Source organism: Tribolium castaneum, chromosome 3 (genome assembly GCF_031307605.1).
Source record: "Tribolium castaneum strain GA2 chromosome 3, icTriCast1.1, whole genome shotgun sequence".
Lineage (NCBI taxonomy): Eukaryota > Metazoa > Arthropoda > Insecta > Coleoptera > Tenebrionidae > Tribolium > Tribolium castaneum.
The window spans coordinates 15,469,450-15,490,681 of NC_087396.1; the positions used below are offsets into that span (position 1 = coordinate 15,469,450).

A 21,232-nucleotide genomic window follows, 5' to 3' on the forward strand; every position below is an offset into this window, starting at 1 on the left:
GTTGTGAGAAAGCCCCAAATACAACGAATTAACCCGTTTCAATTCAACCCTTTCCGTAAACCACACAATGGTCGAGACCAAATTCGCTTTTTCCAGTTTCGCCGCTAATTCTATATTAAAACCGCCAAGGGTCGATTAACCCTTTAAGAAAGTCAAATTTACACGGTTCACTGGATCCGTGGGAATCGAGCGACTTTTTCGGAGCCTTATTTTGGGAAAGTCTACACATTTTTGTTTTATTTTTTAAGTGTTTCAGCTTGAGAGAAACACTCGGTAAGTAGAAACATTTTGGTTTCTACAAAAGGAGTGTTTGGATAACAGAAGTGTTTATTTAACTGCAAAAACATCCCTTCTTTTTCGCCCGCGCTGTCTTTTCTCTTTTCGTATAAACGTCGGTTTGTTGGTGCCTCCCTGTCCGTATAAATGTGTGTATATATAGCCATGCAGGGTAACATGAACCTCCCGGGATTATTTTTAAAAGTGAATTTTCAAACATTACCCTAATTATCTTTATGATACATCCATTTTATTTATGTGCAGATACGGATTATACTTCTAAGACCGGAAATAGCACTTTCAGCGCAGAAAAAATATCATTTCAGTCGAGGATATCGGATTTTACGGCCTTTCACAAAGTAAATAAAAACAACAGTGGCAAAATAAATGGACCATTAACATGTAATTAACAGCAGAACAACACAATAAAAATTTGTCAAGTATTATTTTCAATTTAAACTTCAGAATTAAAAAAACATATGTTTTTTGATTGATTCAAGCTGGCGTTTAATTACTGTAGACCCTTCAAGTAAGTAATGGCAATTTTTTAGGGTCTCGTTCACCTCCACCTCTCCTCCTCATTTTTTTATTTGTATGGTTTTTTGCAAACAATATAGCTATTAATAATACGAGTGTGAAAACACAAGCTTAAAGTTCGAGGGCTGTCGTTATGCAACGAGCGTACGCGAGTGACATACCTCAAGATCCGAGAATTTTAAGCGTTTTCGCATAAGTGTTATTTAAAATTTTTTTACATTGCTATGGAAAGCGTGTTTTAAAATAGTGTTATAATCTAGGATTCATATAGTATTTAAAAAAGGCTTAAAATGTTGCCAACTAAAAAAGGCTTAAAATGTTGCCAACAAAAAAGGAAATATCGTCATTTAACTTTGGGATTCTCTAATAAGTACATCAACAGCCATTTGACAATTTCTTTTCCAGTTTGAAAATGAGGGTTAATGAGGGAAATAAAAATTTTCCTCCCGAAACACCTGCCTGAAAATAATTGCCAAAATCGCATTTTCCGCGAAAACCTTCTGCGGATAATTTGACTCGACACCTCATGGCCGTAACTTTTAATTAATCGAAAAATCCCCTTGCAAATGCGTCCCAAAAACAAAGTAAACGCGTCCAGATCCCAACACCAAAACCTCATTACTTGGAAGCTCGCCTTATCGATCTACTAAAACTCCAGCAGTTTTCAAAAGCTGACAAACAAAGCTAATATTTGTTGAGAGGGCGAGCAATAAAAGCATTTCATTCATTCGGATCCTGGTCGAAGTTCGGTTCAGTCAATCAGCACCTCTTTCACTCTCTCTGTGCAAAGGCAGCGCGTAAAAGCGAGACAACGGTATCGTCTTGTTTTAGAACTGTCTTGAAGCACTATCTGTCAAGTGACAGTAGGTCCATCTGCCTCCGTTCCGTCCATGACCACGCCCCGACGTTCCCCTCTATAATCGAGAGGGGATGAAATGACATTTGTTCGTTGTTTTGTTCCGAGGATTGGTTGATCTCCGGTTGTTATGGTAACGATGGATGGACGAGGTGGGGGTTCAAACGAATTGCTGGTTGTGGAAATTTCTTAGGGCTTTTCAAAGTCCCAAGCGAGAGGTGTTCTGTAGGTGGCTATTTTGACGCCGAGGCGAGATGATCATTGACAGGCGGAACGCAGGCTATAAGCGTGGATATAATATAGTAATCTCTTTATGTAAATGGCCACTCGTGGTGGAGAGCTTCTTCAGGGGTAATGCGATACGGCGACGCGGTGGGATGTGAGCCCGGAATATAAAGGAGAATTGTCGATTGGCTTTGATGTCCGAACGACCCGGACTCGAATTCTAAATTCAAAGTGTGACCACAATAAGATGAGAAATTATTTATTTCTTTTATAGTGGATCAAGCAAACATGTCTGCCTTCTGCGACATAGTGGTTAAAACACGGCTAAATTATGTGATCGAGCATCAAAATGCATTTACATTAACTAAATTAGAGGCTCTTTTTTTACTTAATAAATTGGTATTACCTACTTTATAACCTCTCTATCTACACTAATTTATATAATGCATGCACCTATAGTAAAACCTCTTCTTCGGAGCATGTCAGCATGTGTTAATCTACTGAGCCTTTGTAATCCGAACTAGTTTTAACCCGAAAAATAAGCGTATGAAGGCTATAGTCCGAATATGCACTCTATAATCCGAACATTAGTATAACGTTTATTAGGTAGGGGAGACAAGGGACAAAAGTAACGCGGGAGGTATGCGATAGTCATTATAATTTATAATCTTTTTACATATGCAATCGTGCACACGAGTGTTTAACACCTTTTTTACCCCTCTGTCACCTCAGTTGAACTCCCGAAGCTGGGAATAGAGGTTTTTCAAGGGTTAGTACAGAAAAAATATGTATGACAAAAGTATATATTGCGGATTATTTAAGTTTATTTGATTTATTAATAATTTAATTTAAATAGATATTCTTAAATCTAATGTAGCACAACATATCTTCCCTTGTAGATTACATTTTTTGTGGACACATATTTGTACAACAGACTTGAGTCGGGAAGTAACAGACTGTTAGTTTTGTCCCGAAAAGAGTTGTAGTTCTTAATTTGAATTTTAGTGTATTCTTGCATTATTGAAATTCAGTGTAGCTAGAGAATGTTTCACTAACCCATCCAGAATACCGAATATATGCAAAATAACAACAAATATGGACAGGCAAATGCGTTATTATAACAGATTCATCAACGAAGATAGAATTAGAGGAAGAACGAAAGCGTAAGCCAAAGTTAGTCAGACCAAAGTTCGTCAGAAAGTCGTTATTTATTTCAAGACAATTGCTATCAAAAAAAAAAACAAAAAGAAAATAAAAAATACAATGAGAGGTGTTTTCCAATGTAGACAATCAAGAATATTTATGTTTCGTTTGTTTCGAATCGTTTTCCATCAGCAGAATCAACATAAATGAACAAAGTGTTACTTTTGCCTGTAGTCTTCTCCTTTTTATATACCTACAAGGTATAGTAACCTTTTAAGAGGCTCCATCTTTATATTTTATCATACAGAGTTGTATACATAGAATACGTTTAGATTTTTAAAAACCTTTAGGACTTTATAAAATCTATACTTATTATATTATGTATCTATTTTTTTTGATTCATGGTTTTGAAATGAGTTTTTTAAGTGACTGAAATGTTATTCTATTATCATTTAATAAGAAAAAAATGACTTTTTAGTGATGCCTCATTTGATGCATCTATTAACAAATTGGCTTAGATGATAAGTCCTAAGTCTTAAAATCTTAAGTTTCTGAAAACGTTTTAACAGCAAGTAGCCAATCCTGTTTACGTACTATGTTTAAAAAAATACGTACCTACACTTTAACTCAAAATATAATTAGATAATAAAAATCGATCACCCGGAGAACCCCTTGTAATATAATATTTAATATTATTTAATATTGGCGATTTAAACTTGATAGTATGTACCTTATATGAAAACTATTCATTTTATATCATTTTGATAAAGTTTTTTTTAATTCAGTTATACATATTAGGTATTAGTGATTTGCCTATAGCTACTAAACTAATGTTTATTATCAAAATTTTCTGTGGTTGCCGGTAAAAGGTATTGCTTTTTGTGGTTATACAAACTTAAATGGTGTTTTTTAACTAACTGTTAACATGTGAAAATGGGTGATTTGTTGACGTGCTTCCAGATTTTATATTTTAACGGGTTGTGACAGAATAAACGCTAATAACATTCGATGCAAAATTATACGTTAGTTCACGGGGTGTGATGAATAAGAACGGTTTTAAAAATATGTACAAACGTTCAACCTCTTCTATTTATCAAGCTACAAGTTACAAATCATTTAATTTTTGATTTGCAAAAATGAAATTTTAGCAACGAAGATTTTTTGTTATTTAATAATAATTATTCCGAGTTTCCTTAGGTAAATATCTAAGATTCTAAGCATAAATATACAGGGCTAGATATTAATGCTTTATGAATAGTGTGTGTAAATGTAGGTACATATTTGCAAAAATGGAGTATATACACAAGTAAACAAAAGGCTGTCTATTTGAAATATTAATGATAATTAACTAGATATATTATGTACTTTTGTGGAAAAACAGATTAGAAAAGTGAGCAATTACTAAAACCAAATTCCGGTGAAATAAAAGGGCATGACAGAAACGATCAAATCAGTATTAAAAACAAAATCAAAACACCTTGTATATGTATTATGTATGTAGGTACATGTAGAAATAAAACTTTAATTAAAATAATATTCGTTTACCCTCTCCTTTAATTTAATACATTTAATGCATGAAGAAAAGCAAGTTTCCACAAAAGTTTGCTACTATTTATAATTCTAGCAATTTAATATAGGTATGAGATACTAGGTATGTGCGTAATTTGTCGTAGAATAGACCTCCAAGAAGGTAAGAAATCTAAACAATTCGGCTGTTTAACAAGACACTATTATTCCCTAAGTGTGACGACACCGGTAACTATAGAAGACTCTCAAGCGTTGACATACCGCAACCTGACACTTTTTTATTTTTTCCGAATGATAACTTCATTGCAAAACGGTAGAGCGGTTTCTACACCTAGATTAGGTATTAGACAAGTTTTAAAGCAGCAATCGGATACTTCACATTTCTCGCAAAATTGATCTCGGTCCCGCTTCCAAGATCACTAGTTTCATTTTTCTCTGATTAGTTAATGACATAATCTCAGCTGTGATAGAAGCCAAAGCACGTTTCCCACGATTCTGCTACTGCAAACTTGCGTTTACCACAAAACCGCACCGTCGTAAAATAAAATATGAACATTTGAATAGAAAAATCCCCTTTGAAAAAAATCGATATAGTGTTGCTTCAAGGTTTTAGAACGGAATAATTGTTGTTGTGTTAAACGCAAGGATTGGATTACTTCTGTTTTGAATATTTCGCGTAACTTCCTGTGAGAATGGCATCGGATTGACGTTTCAACACATAATTATCGAATTTTTCACATTTCACAGATAAATCGTAGACTAATCATGTCAGATGTTACCGCTTTATTGTTATTGTGGTAATTAGCGCGATGATGACGTGATGGATGGTTATGGCCCATTAAATTATTCAAACACCCCGTCCCGAGGGGCTGACGCTTCGTTATCAGCAGGCTGACAGTTACACTGGTTTTCAGCTCATTACGCTTCCTGAGTTAATTCCGATTTTGATGGCTCAGGAGTATTTAACGACGGAAAATTCAAAATAGGCGAATATAATAAACCAGATGGCTCACAAAAGTGAGTCAATCGTCCTCACCAAAGTGGCCAATGAGCCCTTCATTTACTCAGTGTGAAGTTCATAAACCCCTAGGGACAATCGTTTGGATCGCAGCAGGCTTGGTACGAGACATATGTTAAAACTGCTCTTTTCGAATCCTGATTAGCACTCGACTCGGTCCCAGGGGTCCCCAAATAAATGTAATAAACGATCAGATTAGAACAACCCTTGACGTGGAAAAAGCCCTCACTCAAAAAAACCTGAAGTAACTGCGAAATTACATAAGTGTGATTTGGTATCAAGTGCTAATAGATAGGATTAAGGAATAATAAATATCAATAATATGCCCAATTTTGTTTATTTATAAGTGAAGATTCAGTGAATGGAGATAAAGGCGTTTAAGTTAATTACTGTTTACATTAAGTTTTATCTCTTGAATTAGTCGAAACTCTTGTGATTAAACAAACAGTCCACACACGACTCTAATAAATTAAGCAATTAATTATCACGGAGCGACACCACATTTATGCATGAGCGATCCGTTGGGACAAATAAATTTTTCGAAAACATTTATTTAGCATTTTATCGCGCTTTAATGCTGTCAATATCAGCGGCCGTTTCAGCAAGACTGACGTTTATAGATTACCTCATTACATCGTCGAAAACAATTCCTCGAAACGCAACATAAATCGTCGCATAATTTGAAATTAGCGGTGGCAGTTGGCACAAGTGCACTTAAAATATAATATCGCCGGAGATAACGGAAGATATGCGCGCGAGCTTTCAGAAAATGCAAGAATGAATTTGCGGACATGATGCAGTATCGTGTCATCTGAAACGCTTTGCGAAACACGAAACCTCAACCACATTTCACTACCTCACTGACATTACATTACCACTGTGTACTGTATTACCGCGTGCCAGTTCTCACATGGCGATACACTCGCACCACTTTGGGGAAAAAGGTTTCTTTGTGTGTAATGTCTTGACGCAATCGGGGTGATTAGAGAATCCTTTCAGTGGCTTGAAGGACTTCGGCCTGGGGGAGACGATAAGCTGGACTTAAGTAGCCTGACGAGGTGGAATTCATTAATCAGGCCCTGGAAGTAAACGCGGTTTGGGCTCAGAAGTGGCCCAAATTTTTCCGGCACCTGTTGCACCGAACGTCCAAAATAATAAAATTCAATTCCAATCACGTAGCTTTGCTTATTATTAAAAGCTTTTATTAGTTTTTTTTTAACTTGCTTTGTTGTCTGTCTGTCTGTTTCATATTTTTGGAGCAAATTTGAAAGGGTTCTCGTTGTCCCAATAAATTGAAATTTTGCATACTTACTTAATCTGCGTGACAATGTAATCCTATGTGGTTAAATACCCCCTAATGGGGTTTTGAAATTTTAGGTTAGATTTTCAAATGGATTTTCGATGTGTACATACGTAACTTATACCAACATTAACGGTATGTTGGTCATTGGGAAATATATTAATACCTAATAATTTTCATTACGTTTTGTAACAAACAAATATTGCTATTTTTTCAATTCATTTATCTTGGAGGATAGAGTATAGTCACAGAACAGTGGTTAAGATGTGCTTTCAGCTGTTTTCTATCGCATACTAGTAAACAAGTTTGCACAAATCAGCAAAATAATGGTGTTACAATAATACGGCGAAACTAAATATCAGGGAAAAAGACGTTTAGAATAAGTAAAGACTAAAAAGCAATAAAAAAAAATTCAAAAAAAATTTTTTAGAAAAAAGCTTTTATTTAAAAGATGCACTGAAAAATAAAAATAAAAAAAATCAGAGGAGAATATTTTTGCTTACAAATTAGGATTTTAAACTTTATAAAAGCTTTGGGATCGATCATAATTCATAACAATACGGCATTACAGAATTACTTTCTTAAATTGACCGCCTCCAAAGCTATTATAAAATTTTAAAATCCTAATTTCTACGCAAAAATATTCTCCTTTGATAGAAAAACATTATTTTTTTATATTTTAGTGCATCTTAAATAAAAGCTGTTTTCTTGAAAAACTTTTTTTTATTTTTTTATTTGGTGGTCAAACTTATTTGGCCGTTCCGCTCATCTAAATAAAGCAATGATGGCTCTCGGCTCGTCTCCCACAAAAATTAGCGTAATTAGAGGCGAGCCAATTTACATCATTTATGTGTAATTGGGCCGTGTCGAAAGAAAAAAGCGTCATGTGTCGGCGGCAATTTATGAATGAAGTTGACAAATTCTAATTCAGTGACTTGGTCGAGTTTCAAATCGCTGATATGAATGAACGACGACACGCGATACCTTGTATGTATTTGATATTTTGGTTGTAAGCCGAGCCGCCCTATTTAAATAGTACTACAGCCAACATACGGAAAACAGAGCGTACCGTTTGGCGCTCTCGCACGCAAATCCACCGAAAAAATAACAAATTCACCGAGTGGGAGTCTGGAAGAAGCTGGATCGAGTTACGGAGAGCGACCAAAATTTATTACGCATCTTGATTTAAAAACATTAAACAATAAAATCTAATCTTGTTCGGCTTTACGGCTCTAAATTTAGGCCAATAAAAAATACGTCCTCGTAAAAACACGCACATTTGACACTCGGGATGTTTTTCAACAAGGGAGGAAAACGTGGTTCGGGTCGTGTTCGGCAGTTTCGCATATTTTTCTGACGTTTGCACAGTGCAATTCATAATATTTGAGCTAATTGGGGCAGCTTTTAATTATGTGGAGGTTTTCGGAGGGTGCCTTCGAGACGGATTGCTAGTTCGGGTCAAAAGTTACGCGCTAGCTCTTCTTTACTTCTAATGAGTAGAATGGATGTAATTAAGTGGAACGTTGATAAAGCTTCTCTCGGTTTAGCTGTAGAGCGGTTTCGCGATATTTATACACCTAACAATATCTCTAAACTTCAACTTCGTGTTCTTCAGGGAGTTCTAATTTTAATAACAAGTTTTTATGTTGCGAGCTCGGATTTCTACAATGGAAATATCTTAGACCTCACTTGATATTTCCATTTTCTCGACTTTATTAACCGCTTTCTTCGATTTGGTTTTCTTGTCGATAGCAGCCACTTTGTTGCCCGGTTCATACTCGAAATAAATCTCCTGTTTATGTCTGCATCGAGTACTCGTTATTTGCAACATCGAATATTTCTCTAATCTAGATGCAGTAACAGATTTCTGTTTAGACCTTCTTACTTTTCTTGTTGTTATACGTAATTGATATCACAATCGATTGTTAAAGTTATTATAATTTCACACCGTGTGGCTACAGAATGCAAAAACTAAACTGTCAAAATTTACGATTTTTCTCCTGTGTAAGAAAGTTTTGATAACTGTTTGGCATTTCTCAATACGAAACATCATGTTATTTTAACAATTTAAAGTAATTTAAGCCTTGTTAAGTCTAATTCGAAGAATAAAATGTTGTATTCAACCTGTTTTTGTGTAAATCGTTTCATTTATTTCACCTCGTGGTTTAGTATTTCACCTCGTCCGATTTACACTCAAACTTGTTAAATAAATAACTATTTTAATTATTCATTTAATCACGTATTTATTCCGATTATGTATTTTCAAAATGAATCTACTGAAATTAAACTAATAAAAACTTGAATGGTTTTGTCTAAATGAATTTTTAATTTCGTATGTAGATAAATGTTAAGTTACAGTATTAATCACTAATTAAATTTTGTTTCTAATTAAATATTTTGTAAACGGATCCTATGAGTTTTATCAGAGTTTTCAGATTGGAATAAAATTTAACGACAGCTTCCTTAAAAGGTTGTAAATAAAACGAGTTGAACGTTTCGTTGGTGTCAAGACGCGGTGGTGTGTATATGTGTTGTTGTTATTAAGTCATTGTCAATTCCATCTTTCAATGTCGCTTCCAAGAATTTGAACGAATCAATAGCCTGATGAAGTTTATATATAAGCGAAACATTGCAACTCGCCGTTTTAGAGAGAACCTTGTAAGGAAGCTGTCCTAACGTCGTTAAATTTTATTCCAATCAATTAATCAAGGACTTCAAAAGCTTTCTCTAGAGTTTTTAGGTGATTGTGTGATAGATAACACAATACAAATGAGCATTTTTCTTTACAAAGTTAATAGGCGTCGGTAATTGTATTTTTCTTTATCCTGTCTTTGGGCAGTTATAGGCGTCGTGGATGCATACCTTTAAATGAGCGCATTACTGATGGAAACAAATGCTTTTTTTTGCATAATTTTTAAAAACCTTTATCAAGGCTTTTATTAATTTGCTTTGTTGTTGTCTGGCTGTGGTCTGTCTGTGTCATATTTTACGAATTAAAATTAAGAAAGGACTCCAGCAGTTATTATTGATTAAATTATAGGGTTTGTATATTACGAGGGAATATTTTAAGAACGAAATCAGAAATAAATGCGTAATCCCCAACGTTTATTTTACAAGTGGTTTGTTAAACATTTTAGTAACTATTTTTAAACAAAGTTTCGCAATTTTGTTTGTTTCAATAATGATGAATGCCTACCTATCTAACCAAAAATTGTTTATTTAACCATTTCCGAATAAATCAAATTTTTATAAAGTGCGGATTAATTGCAATAAAATTTTTATTCAACTTAGAGCCGGTTTACCGAAGCGTCATTAATTTAATCCGCAATTAAATGCGTAATTACTGATCACGTGATCAAATTGAACCTATTTGATTGGTCTGTTGGCGTTATTAACTTTTAACAGCTCAATTAACTTTAATTGAGCTTTCTATAAACAGGCCCATAGTGTGCACATTCAGTTTAGTAGGAACCTGAATAAAAAATACTTTCTTCTTTCTTCATTTCCATTTTCGAAAAAGTAATTTATGCATTGTTGTTTATTATTTTTTTTCTTCAATATACTGACCTTTTTCAAAATGCCTTGAAAAATTTAAAAAAAAATTTAAAAAAATGTTATTGAGCAATAATTATTAATCCATCAATTATTGAAAGAAAGTGACATAACGAGGTTTTTGTAAATCAAGCAAAAGACCGTAGGTAACGTTAAAACGTTTAAATAATTTGAAAATATATACTTATACTTTTTCTAAACCAATTTTTGCTTTCGCTGCCATACCGTCCAAACTTATTTGCATAAAATTAATAAAGCATCAAATTCAAATGTTTTTAATAATTCTCCATACTTTGTGCTAATTTGTTTTTTTTCTCGTAAAGAATAAAAAATATTCAAGTCTTACAGAGTATTTTATGGTCTCTGTATTTTATTAGACACTTAGACAGTAACGAATTATTTATTCGCTTATTTGACCGTTAATGGATAGGTATTTTATATTAAGTTTTATTACAATGTATTTGGAATTTTTGTATAATAAAAATTACACTTATTGAATATTTTACAAATGGCATAAAACCGCAATAAGAAAACAAATAACAAAATTATGTATAAATCCAACAACATCTCCTAATCAATGTCCATGCAAGCCACAAACGCAAGCATGTCTGGCAGACATATCCATATGTATCGACGACATAAACCGACAGCGTTTCTCTTGTCGACAGCATCACATTACAGCATGTTTATCCCAACCAAAACAATCTGCAATATCTTATCGGCAATATTACAGAAATATTACCCCGTCACTTGATTTTTCCCGCACCCACTCATCCTCCGGACTCGGACGTGCTAATCACAGCCACATTCTCGTTACGCAATTTCATGGCAGTCAACCCTTAAACGAAAGCCACCAGCAAATAAACAAACGCCCGCTCACAAGCCCAATTATTTATTTTTATGTTGATTACGGACGGAGGTACACGGCGAAATTCGTCGCGGACACGGGCCTAATCGAATTCACCATGGTAAAATTTTATTGTAACTGGTGCTGGCTTGATGATGGTCACGAACGGACCATGGGACATGTGACATCTGGGTCAAATATTTTAATGTTGACGCGGGACCTGCACAAAAAATGGGACTAACTCTGACTCGGATTTATGGGCGCTTCCCGGCCCCAGCCTCCCACTAAACCTTCGACTCGGAAAGCCATTTTTTAGTGCAAAAAGTATAGGCAAACTAGTACCGTTTGAAAGTACCCATAATTTCAGTTTCTGAAGCAGATCGTGTTATTTGAGCCCCGGGTTCCAGTTGGCGCTAACCTCCGCTTATTTTGACACAGTTGGCACAAAGCAATCGTTTAATTGTTCAAAAGCCGCTGATCTAGTCCTGAAACTAGTATTTAAATAAAGCCCTAAAAGCCGCTCGCAATGGCCATAATAAACACATTGTGTTATTTCCGGTGATTCGGGGGTAAAATCGGAAGGGTCGTGCGTATTTATTACGATCTTATCGATGCGAGAAAAACGAGATTTAGTTCGGATTTTCCCATCTGTTTGAAAATTTCCCAAACTTCCGGTTTCTCCAGTCCGTGGCCTCTCGAGAACAGGTATTCCTCCGCTTATTATCCACAATAAAACAATAATTATCCTGCACACTATTGGAGCCCGGAGTATCACCGCCATTGGTTCCGAAAGCTCGCCGTTAGTTCGGACTCCTTCCACCAGAGAGGTGTGCGTTCACCCCTCCTCCTCGGTTCGTGCGAGGGCTTTCAGTCTGCTGCAGGCGCGGAGGAAGGAATGTAAAGCAGTCCGGTGTCGCGACCAAGCTGAGTTTGGACTTTTGGCGATGTTTTCGCCCTGTGGCAGTGCGTAAAGCTCGAAATTTTGCGTTGGTCGGTGTCGAGTGCGGGTGGCGATGGTCCTTTGAGTGGTGTGGTCGCGAGAGCCGTCGGGTGCCACTACCATGGTGACTATAATGCCTTGCAATTACCTCAATGCCCAATCGACACGATGCGCGATAATCGATAAGATGTGCGACTCTAAGGTATAGGAATGTCAAGTGCGAAGCTCCCGTTGAAATCACTTCTTCGTTTCAGGTGAAGCGGCCGAGGCCTGATGCAACGTCGGACCCAACTGATCGCGATCGGTAAGTCTTGAAACAGTTTCAAAAAATTGGCCAAGTCCGACATGACCTTTGGTTGTTGTTCCACCGCGAGGTTTCTATTTTACATACTCCGCCGACTTTATTACCACAAGGCTCAACTCTTGTCATCTGATAAAGTCTTGTTAGTCGCCACTTTGACAGAATAATGGTCTTGTAACCGTTGTCAAATGGGTGCACTTCCATTTTAATCCGCGATTGGATAGGGGGCGATATTTATTATCTTGAGTTTAATTCGTCCACCCTGTGAAGCGTGAAGGTTGACCTTTTGTGGCGACTGTGCTCAGCTCGCAGTCGTAAAAATTGCAACACTCAAACTGAGATGTGGAATCGACGAATATTTGAATTCAAATTTTTAAGTGCAGTTTTAACTATGCTACAATTTATAAAAAGGAGAAATGAAAATTAGTAATGACGTATAGTAAATTCTCACATTACTCATTCAAGAGTTTTATAGAATATTTTGAAGCCCTGTCAATATCCGTATAGTATCTGTCTAGAAACCTACGGACAAGTAGCAGCTTTGTGGTTGTAAGTTTTGTTAAGTTTAATTTTAAAAACACTTTTTCATCATGTTTATGTTTTGTTATTTAAGCTGCTTAAACTATTCTTTAAACACTATTTATTGTATTCCAGTGTAAAAAAATCTTGAAGTTATTGTCCGTGTTACAAAAAAAATTAAGTGTTTACATACCAGAATCGAGTGATAATTAAACAAACTACTTACAAAAGAAAGTTTCGGGAATAAAATTTTTGATGTTATTTAAAAAAAATACGAAGCTTTTCGCATGAGGATGAGCTTTTCCCTTTTGTTATAAACAGTGAAGTAGTAGGATTTGCAAAAATTGTGTAAAACGTCGACTAGCATTCACATTCACAGCTTCGTGATCTGGCCATAGACGTAGCATAATCCTGCTTGTGATCGTTCAGATAATAAATTTAAATCAGATGCGGGAAAGCCAATTAATTTAGTGACACGTGGCTCTGTAAAATTTTGGGTTAATACAAAATTAATTTGGATTGCAATTAAATCTTTCGCAAACTATCCTTGGTGGTGTTAGGAAATTGAGTACCTACATACATTTAACATTTTTTAAACAGATTTTTCTCAAATTCCTGAGAAATGTGTAACGTATTTCTAAAGTTGAGTTTGGTGTTGCGAAGTATTCGCGAAGTTAAGATTTTTTTTACACGATCTAGTACGTTATACAGAAGAAAACCTCTCAACAACGGACACCGGTGGAGAATTTTTAATTGTCCGTTTTGGAGACGTGTCCATTAATGAGAGGTGGGCAGTTTAAAATAAATTATAAAATAAATTATTTTATGCATCATTCCATAAACTGCCATCAAACATTAAAATTTAATTTATCACAAAAATATATTTAAAAAAATGTTTAACTCGTACGCAGAATTTCCTTTTTATTCCTAGGTTTATTATAAATAAAAAAAAATTCATTTATAAATAAGTATTATAAAAGAAAATATACAGATTTTGTACTTAAAATATTCAATTTTTGTTTGGTTGTTTTTAGGAAAAATGTTTTTTTTATAATTTTTATTTGATACATAATACATATTCTGTAATGAAACCATTAAAATTTAAAGACCGTTAATCGTTGTTCCTATAGCAGTAACCAATAAAATTCTTTGATTTGCGATTCTAACCAGTGTTAAATTCTAACAGCCCGTTAAAAAAGTTACAGAATACACGCTAATTTCAGCTATTTTTTAACAGGTTCAAAATATTCAGAGAACATGAGTTCTAAGGCAAGTTTTCCTCTTATTACGATCGTCTTCATCAACCTTTTTATCACGTTTTTCTAAAAAAAATCATACACTCATCGATATTTAATTCTGGGCTTTCGGTTTGTCCGTTGTAAAAGGTAAATTTATTTGATATTTATTGGGGATTTTTTTGTCTGTGTCCACTATACAGAGAGTTCGTTGTCGAAAGGTTTTCTTACATTATTTTCCAATGCTCTTGTTACGTTCCTACAAAAATGTCCGTTGTAAAGAGGTGTCCATTAAGGAAAATTTTACTGTATATACTATGTATTTATTATTCTTAACCGTTTTAACTTAAATCGTCCTAGTAAAATTACTAACCCCAAACATCTTTTTTTTGGATCGGATTTAAAAATTTTAGTTATTGACTTATTGTATTTTACTAAAGAGCTCTTAAGGACATCAATGCATGCTATAATCTGTTAAAGGGAACGCCGCAACTTCGCAAAAACCTTGCATATAAAAGTTTTTCTTCAATATTTATCATTGAGCTTGTTTACGTACACCTTTCTCCTTCGTAAAGCACAAAGAGGGATAAAAGACTGCTAGGTAGTACAGACCTACTAGTTAGTTGATCTCAGCTCAAAATATTGTTTTTTTTACTTTGGTTTCACAAATTGTTCAATGTGGAATTGAAAGTAGTTTCACAAAGAGAACTTTTGTGCAACTCCTTTTAGTAAGCGTAAGTCGTTTATTAATAAAGCCTGAATAATTAACAAAATTAAGAGGAAATGGTTGAAACAGATTTTGATAAGTTAAACTGAACAAAAACAAACAACAAAAATAGAAAGTAGAAAGAATAGTATATTACACTCGTTTTATAAGTCAATCTACTGGAGTACTTCTTCGTCGTGCTCCAAAACCATTCGTGCTGCAATAGAACATCTTATAAAACTTGTATAATAACATACTATTGTAAAACGTAATTGTAGTAAAATGATAACACAAAACACAACAAAAAAAGTCCAACAGTGTCCAACAGATTTTTTTGGCCGGAAAATATAAGATTTAATAATGCATATCATTAACGTTTGTTCATCGAGTTAATGGTATATTTATTTATCCAATGTTTGATGTTCATAATGTAATGCGAGTAATTGGAAAAGTTAATTGTTACAAACACGTAGGTACTACAAAAATACTAAAATTTGCTAAAAGTTTTTGATAACCATAATCTTTAGGATTGAATAATAACATTGTTAAAAAGAATCTTACCCATGAACTATGAAAAATTCTTACTATTCTTCATTCAGTGAAATGGTGGCGGTAGATTTGATACTCGTGTATGGAAAACTAAATGTTCCATGGATTTTTGCAAAAATGAAAATTTTCGAAAACCAACGAATCAGCATCGATATCCTTGAATCAGTCTTGTTTCAGCAATTTTCGGCGCCACATTTCTTCTTACAAGCACATTTGATTCAGCAGATCCCACACTTGAGCGACGCGACTTTTCTTTATTTTAGCACGCATAATAAAGTAAATAATCGTCCAAGGAATTAAACTGCTGAGTCTGCTCCTGGTCAGTAGTTATATTGCAAGTTCGCTGAATGAAATGAATGTATTTTTACTATAGTTACATTACTATAAGAACGCTGGTGGGTGCTTTATGTTGAGTCTACGTTTGCTGGCCAAGCCAGAACTCAAAGATCGCTGCCGCCGTCGGGTAAAAATGACCATGTGGGATCGGGGCGTAGAGCTTTAACGACAGGACTATGGATGGGACATGTGTTTTGGCCTTAATGAGATGTACTCTGACACTTTCGTGAAGTGGAGAGGTTTTTTGTTTTTCGGTCTTGTCACAGAATGTCGTACACTATTAATTTTTGTTTAAATTGTGTTTTAAACATGAAATTCAAAAAACGATCTGCTAGTAAAAATCACTCTTATCTAACTACATTAGCGCTGGGTAATTTAATAAGTTTTATGGTGTGTGGTAAATTCACACACAATATGTAGCGTTTTAACTGGAACGTATTTGTAAAGTACACTTGTAGTAGAATTGTAGTGGTGAAATAAAAAATAAAACGTTCTCAAACGAGCATTACTGAAATTGCAACTTTTTTAAGCAGGTGTTTCGCGTTTTCATTTTTAAATTAATTTCAAGACATACCTATAATTATAAATAAATCAATCCACAATGTAAGATTTGTCCGCATTAAATCTATATATTAGCTGTTTCAAAACTATAAATTCCAATGTCGTATTTTACCCAATTATTTTTAAATAAAATTGATAAAATTGTAAAATAGTTATTAATGATTATGTCTCTCATTGAAAGTATAAATTACATTAGCTATTATTTTTTTAACTGAATAAATAATTTATAACAACTAATTTTGAGAAAAAATGCGACGTTGGCGTGTTTATAGTTTTGAAACAGCTAATAGATAAAAAACGTTTCAAAGTTCCGATATCAAAATGTCATTCTTAATTTTTGTTAGCTCAAGCTGTTACTTCCCAAAATAATACTCATTAATGTGATCTTGTTGTGATTTTCTACATACTGAAGGGTAATGTGTAAATTCCAGCAATTTTCACTACTTGTTAGTTCAAATTTTTATTGTTTATTTATTAATCATATCCAATAAGAAAAATTGAAACGTTTGAATTACAAATTACAAATATTTATTCTAATAAGTGTTCCAAAGTGACTTGAAAACTGTAGCAAATTAAATCAACGAATTATTTGTTTCTTTAATATCTCTTTCTTCAAACCATCATATGACACGAATTGCTCACTGTCCAAATATTTACTTAATAAATCTATTAAGATTGAAAATTATAAACGTCTGCAAATACTAATAAAAAAATAACATTTTTTGTTGGGTTGTGTACAGGGTTATTCAAAATGCAACAAAAAACGCCCTATGTAAAACATTCGTTTTGATTTTGTATTTAAAAATTTGTTATATGTTCTGTGACTTCTAAAAAGAGTAAATTATTTTGTCATTCGCCTTCATTTAATCAAAATTACTTCAAATAAAAAATATTTGCCAAGAGTGAAGAAACTGATTTTTATTTTTTAATTTTTACTACATAAAGTCCTTTAAGTAACATTGACACAGAATGAAATTTCCAAAACCTCATAAATTTTCTCGTAAATATTTTCAATTTCTGAAGATACTTTCCATCTTATCGAAGCGTCGTAAGTCAGGAACTATTACAGTAAACTGAAAATTAAATTATAATAACACCGTATAATGTTTTCTATTTAGTCAGAAGTGATCTACGTTGAATTAACTTCTATTCTCGCTTCTATTTTTAATAGTAGTTTTGAACCTGTGGACCTGCCAAGGAGGGGCAAAAAATATCGAAAAGTGATCTAGTCATTATATCCGATGTCAACTGATAGTGTTACAGCTTTTTCTACATCAATATAATCATAAACTGAAATAAAACACCCTGTAATCTCAATATGATGTTGTCTATGTCACAATTCAACTCTTTAACTGCGGATTTAAAGTAACACAATAAGATTTGTTTCATTTTTTTTTGTGGAAATTAGTGAAAACCTTTGAAGTTTCTTAAAAAACTTGGGTTATAAATATTTGACATTATTTTTGGTATTTTTTAAATCAATTAAGCCAAGATTAAAGCCTTGTAAAAGCGTATTACTATTCTAATAATAATTGTATCCGAAAGTCGGATGATGGGATCCTTTCCGTGCTGACATAGCGGACTTATTGCGAATGAAGCGCATTTTATTGCTAATGGAAATTGTGAATTACAAGGATTCTTTTTGGGTAAATTTGTATTTTAGTCAAATTAGTTGAAAGCATCAATTTAGTAAATGCATGGTTCTTTGACTATTGGTAATGGCTTTTAGGAAAATCGATTCAATTTGCATGTTTGCATTAAACCCGAGACATAAACCTTTAAATAGCGTTTTTCGAACTTTCGAAAACGTCTGAAACGAGGTTACACTCACTCATAAACGATAAAACCACTCAACATTGTTGTAGAACATTTATTTTATTTTCCAGCGACTTTGTTAGTCCAATAGGTATTGCATAAAGTGATTCGACGTTCGTTTCCGATTCACACAACCGAGTGTTTTTAATGACCATCGAAATAAAATGGTCTACCCACAGAGAACCATAAGACTCGTGTGTAAACACGTCTGTCGCCCATAGTCAAAAATACTGTTTGTCGACTCGTTAATTGGCCAAAAAGTAATCGAATAAAACCCATCGCGTCCGTGATAACCGTTCAGCAAAAGGCCATTTCCATCGCGTCCCGTAAAAATCATAACTCGCCGTCAAGCTATCGCAAGCGACTCATCGAAATTAATATTTATCACATCTACATCGAGCCACGCACCTCGGGAGACATTCCCAATTCATCGAAACACCTATTAATTTCTTGTCTCGCCTCTCTCGTTTTTTCGTTTTATCCTCGACTCCGGTGCGATAAAGACCGTCGACGGATTTTTATAGCGGATGGCAAGTGACATATTAAAAGATAAGTCCTATGTCTTCTTGTGTCACTTAGTCCATAGACTTATTCTTTATGTGACAAACTGGCGAAGTATAATGAACCTGCATATCTTCAAATCTTCATTATCGTCACCACACACGCCGTGGGTGTTCCTTCTCCGGTGCTCGCCAACTCGCCAAGATGGGGGTGCATTATCACATTAAAAGCTCGCGCTCTCTCTCTCATGATTAAAATCTCGACAAATTTCTGAACGTCGACGGAGAGGTTTATGGACGAAAAATAAAAATTAATAGACGGAGACTAATTACCAGATGACTATCGTGCGACAGATGCGTTTTCTACGGGAATTTTCCACCGATCGACGGATTAACACTTACAGTTATGCGTCCAAAAATTTCACTAATCCAGCGGGCGTTAGACCTTTAACGTTTCTCAAAAAAAATTACGAAACAAATCTGCAATTCAATATTTAATAGAATTCTTTCGTACTTGTGTCATTTCACATGAGTAATTTATGAAAATTATTCCATCATTAATTTTCACTCAAAGACACTCATTGAATTTTTTCCTAATTTTATTTCGAGTTTACTTCAATTTAAAATTGCTTAAAAATTTTTGTTTTCTATAAAATAAATAAATTTTTATTAGGACTTGTAGGTAGAGACAAACATAGTAATTCGAAATAGTTCGAACTACCTACTATTTATAAAAAAAGACTGAAAAAATAGTAAATAGTTCGAATTACTATTCGTTTGAGCGAGCTAATGAGCTGCGACTGTATGGGTAAAGTATTTGCCGGTGTCACATTATTTATTAATGCTACAAACAGAAAGTATTCGCGTAACTAAATTATTGAAGTTCTACAATAAGCGCAGTAGTTGTAACGTTTGGACGTAATTCTCAATTACTCTTTGATTCAGGTTTTCAAGCACGTTTATTTCAAAGAAGAATTAACAATTTTGAAAAATTCTTTTTGACACCAATCGTGTCGTAAAGCTACCTATTTAACTATTTCAATTTGTATAGGCTTTTTAAAGCTTCTGTACACGCATCTACATAGTGTAATTAGCATAAAGATGTTGTTTTCACTTTTATAAAAGTTAATACAAGTACACAAAACAAGTTACACAAAGTGTGTAAATTGTTACTTTGATAAGGCTGGGTTTATGTGAACCTTAAAAGATCGGTATAACTAGATGTAGAATTTATAAAAAAAATTACAAAGGTATTTATGTAACGTATATAAACCAATTTATAAGAGCTGGTTTACAGATGGCGAAATAAAATTTACTTATTAGAATTAAGATACATGCTTAATTACTTTATATTAAATTAATTACTTAAATACTTAATTAAATGTCAAGTTAATTGCGAAATAAAATTTGATTGTAATTAAATGTTCTGATTTAGGTAAATCGGTCTTAAATGTATTTTTTGAATTTATACTTTTTTTCAATTTTCCTTCTGTACTAACCATCGTTTATTTACCTTTCAATACAAGAACTAGAAGGGAAAGAAAAAATAATTTGTATCAATTTTTGAGCTGATTGTTTTTTACTAATCAATAAAATATAGTTCTTATTTTTTTATAATTTTGGGAATAAGACGCTGCTCTTTTTTTAAATTACCTTCATATTATTTTATTACTCTTTCTGTTGACAAGGACACATCTACATATTCTGAAATTCTGTGGTTAACTTTGGAATTGTAAAGAATATTAAAATTAATTTCTTTGAAGAAAAATATTAATGTGAGGTCTACAAAATTACATAAAATACATAATAGTATATTAAAAAACATTTTTTATAAGGGTTGATTTTATAAAACGAGTATTTTATGCAATTTTTGTTCTTTGCGCTCCCTTTTTTCTTATTTTAATTAACAAAAATGTCGTCTAGGGAATTTAGCGGTAATAAATAATAAATAAAGAAAAAAATGATGATTAAATCGTACGTGTATTCCACGCATTATCGATGAAACTCTTGAATAATAAATATCCCTAAATTCATTAAAGTACACTATACTTTAATGAGCCATAATCGACTTCTACTAATAGGCGTTAATAAACGTATTATAAACGCAAAAAATAAAAAAGGTTTTTTAAATTTACAAATACTTTTTAAATTGTGCAGACAGGAATAAAGCATATACAGGCTGTAAATGAAATAAGTACATTAATTTAACTGGCAATAGAACTCGTGAAGATCAACAATTTTTCCTAATAACTTAGCATTTTAGTTTTTGAGTTAAAACTATTTTAAAATCTTACACAATTTTCTTACACGTCACTAGAAGCAAAGTTACCTAGTCGACAAGATTACAGTATAAATCGGTTACCGTTGGTTGCGACTATTATTTATTATTACTTTTCTTTGTTGGATCATTTCATAAAAGGCTCGTCAATTTGTAGGAGGGGAAATTATTTAAAAAAATGCGATTTTGAAAAAATGGTACATAAAAAAGT

General features: G+C 33.5%; 1 protein-coding gene across 3 annotated transcripts in view; it reads left to right on the forward strand.

The window, feature by feature from the left end:
* The window catches only part of eya (eyes absent), a 45,150-nt gene that overhangs the window by 13,793 nt on the left and 10,125 nt on the right, over positions 1 to 21,232 (forward strand). Inside the window, exons 1-2 of one of the 3 annotated variants that reach the window (XM_969294.5) lie at positions 12,143 to 12,423; positions 12,476 to 12,525. The exons of 1 other annotated variant lie outside the window; for it this stretch is intronic. In XM_969294.5, coding sequence (XP_974387.2) covers positions 12,343 to 12,423; positions 12,476 to 12,525 — 131 coding nt within the window. In that variant the 5' untranslated portion in view covers positions 12,143 to 12,342. Of the gene's footprint in view, positions 1 to 12,142; positions 12,424 to 12,475; positions 12,526 to 21,232 lie in introns of those variants that run through there. One more of the 3 variants, XM_015982126.2, reaches the window with a different exon arrangement.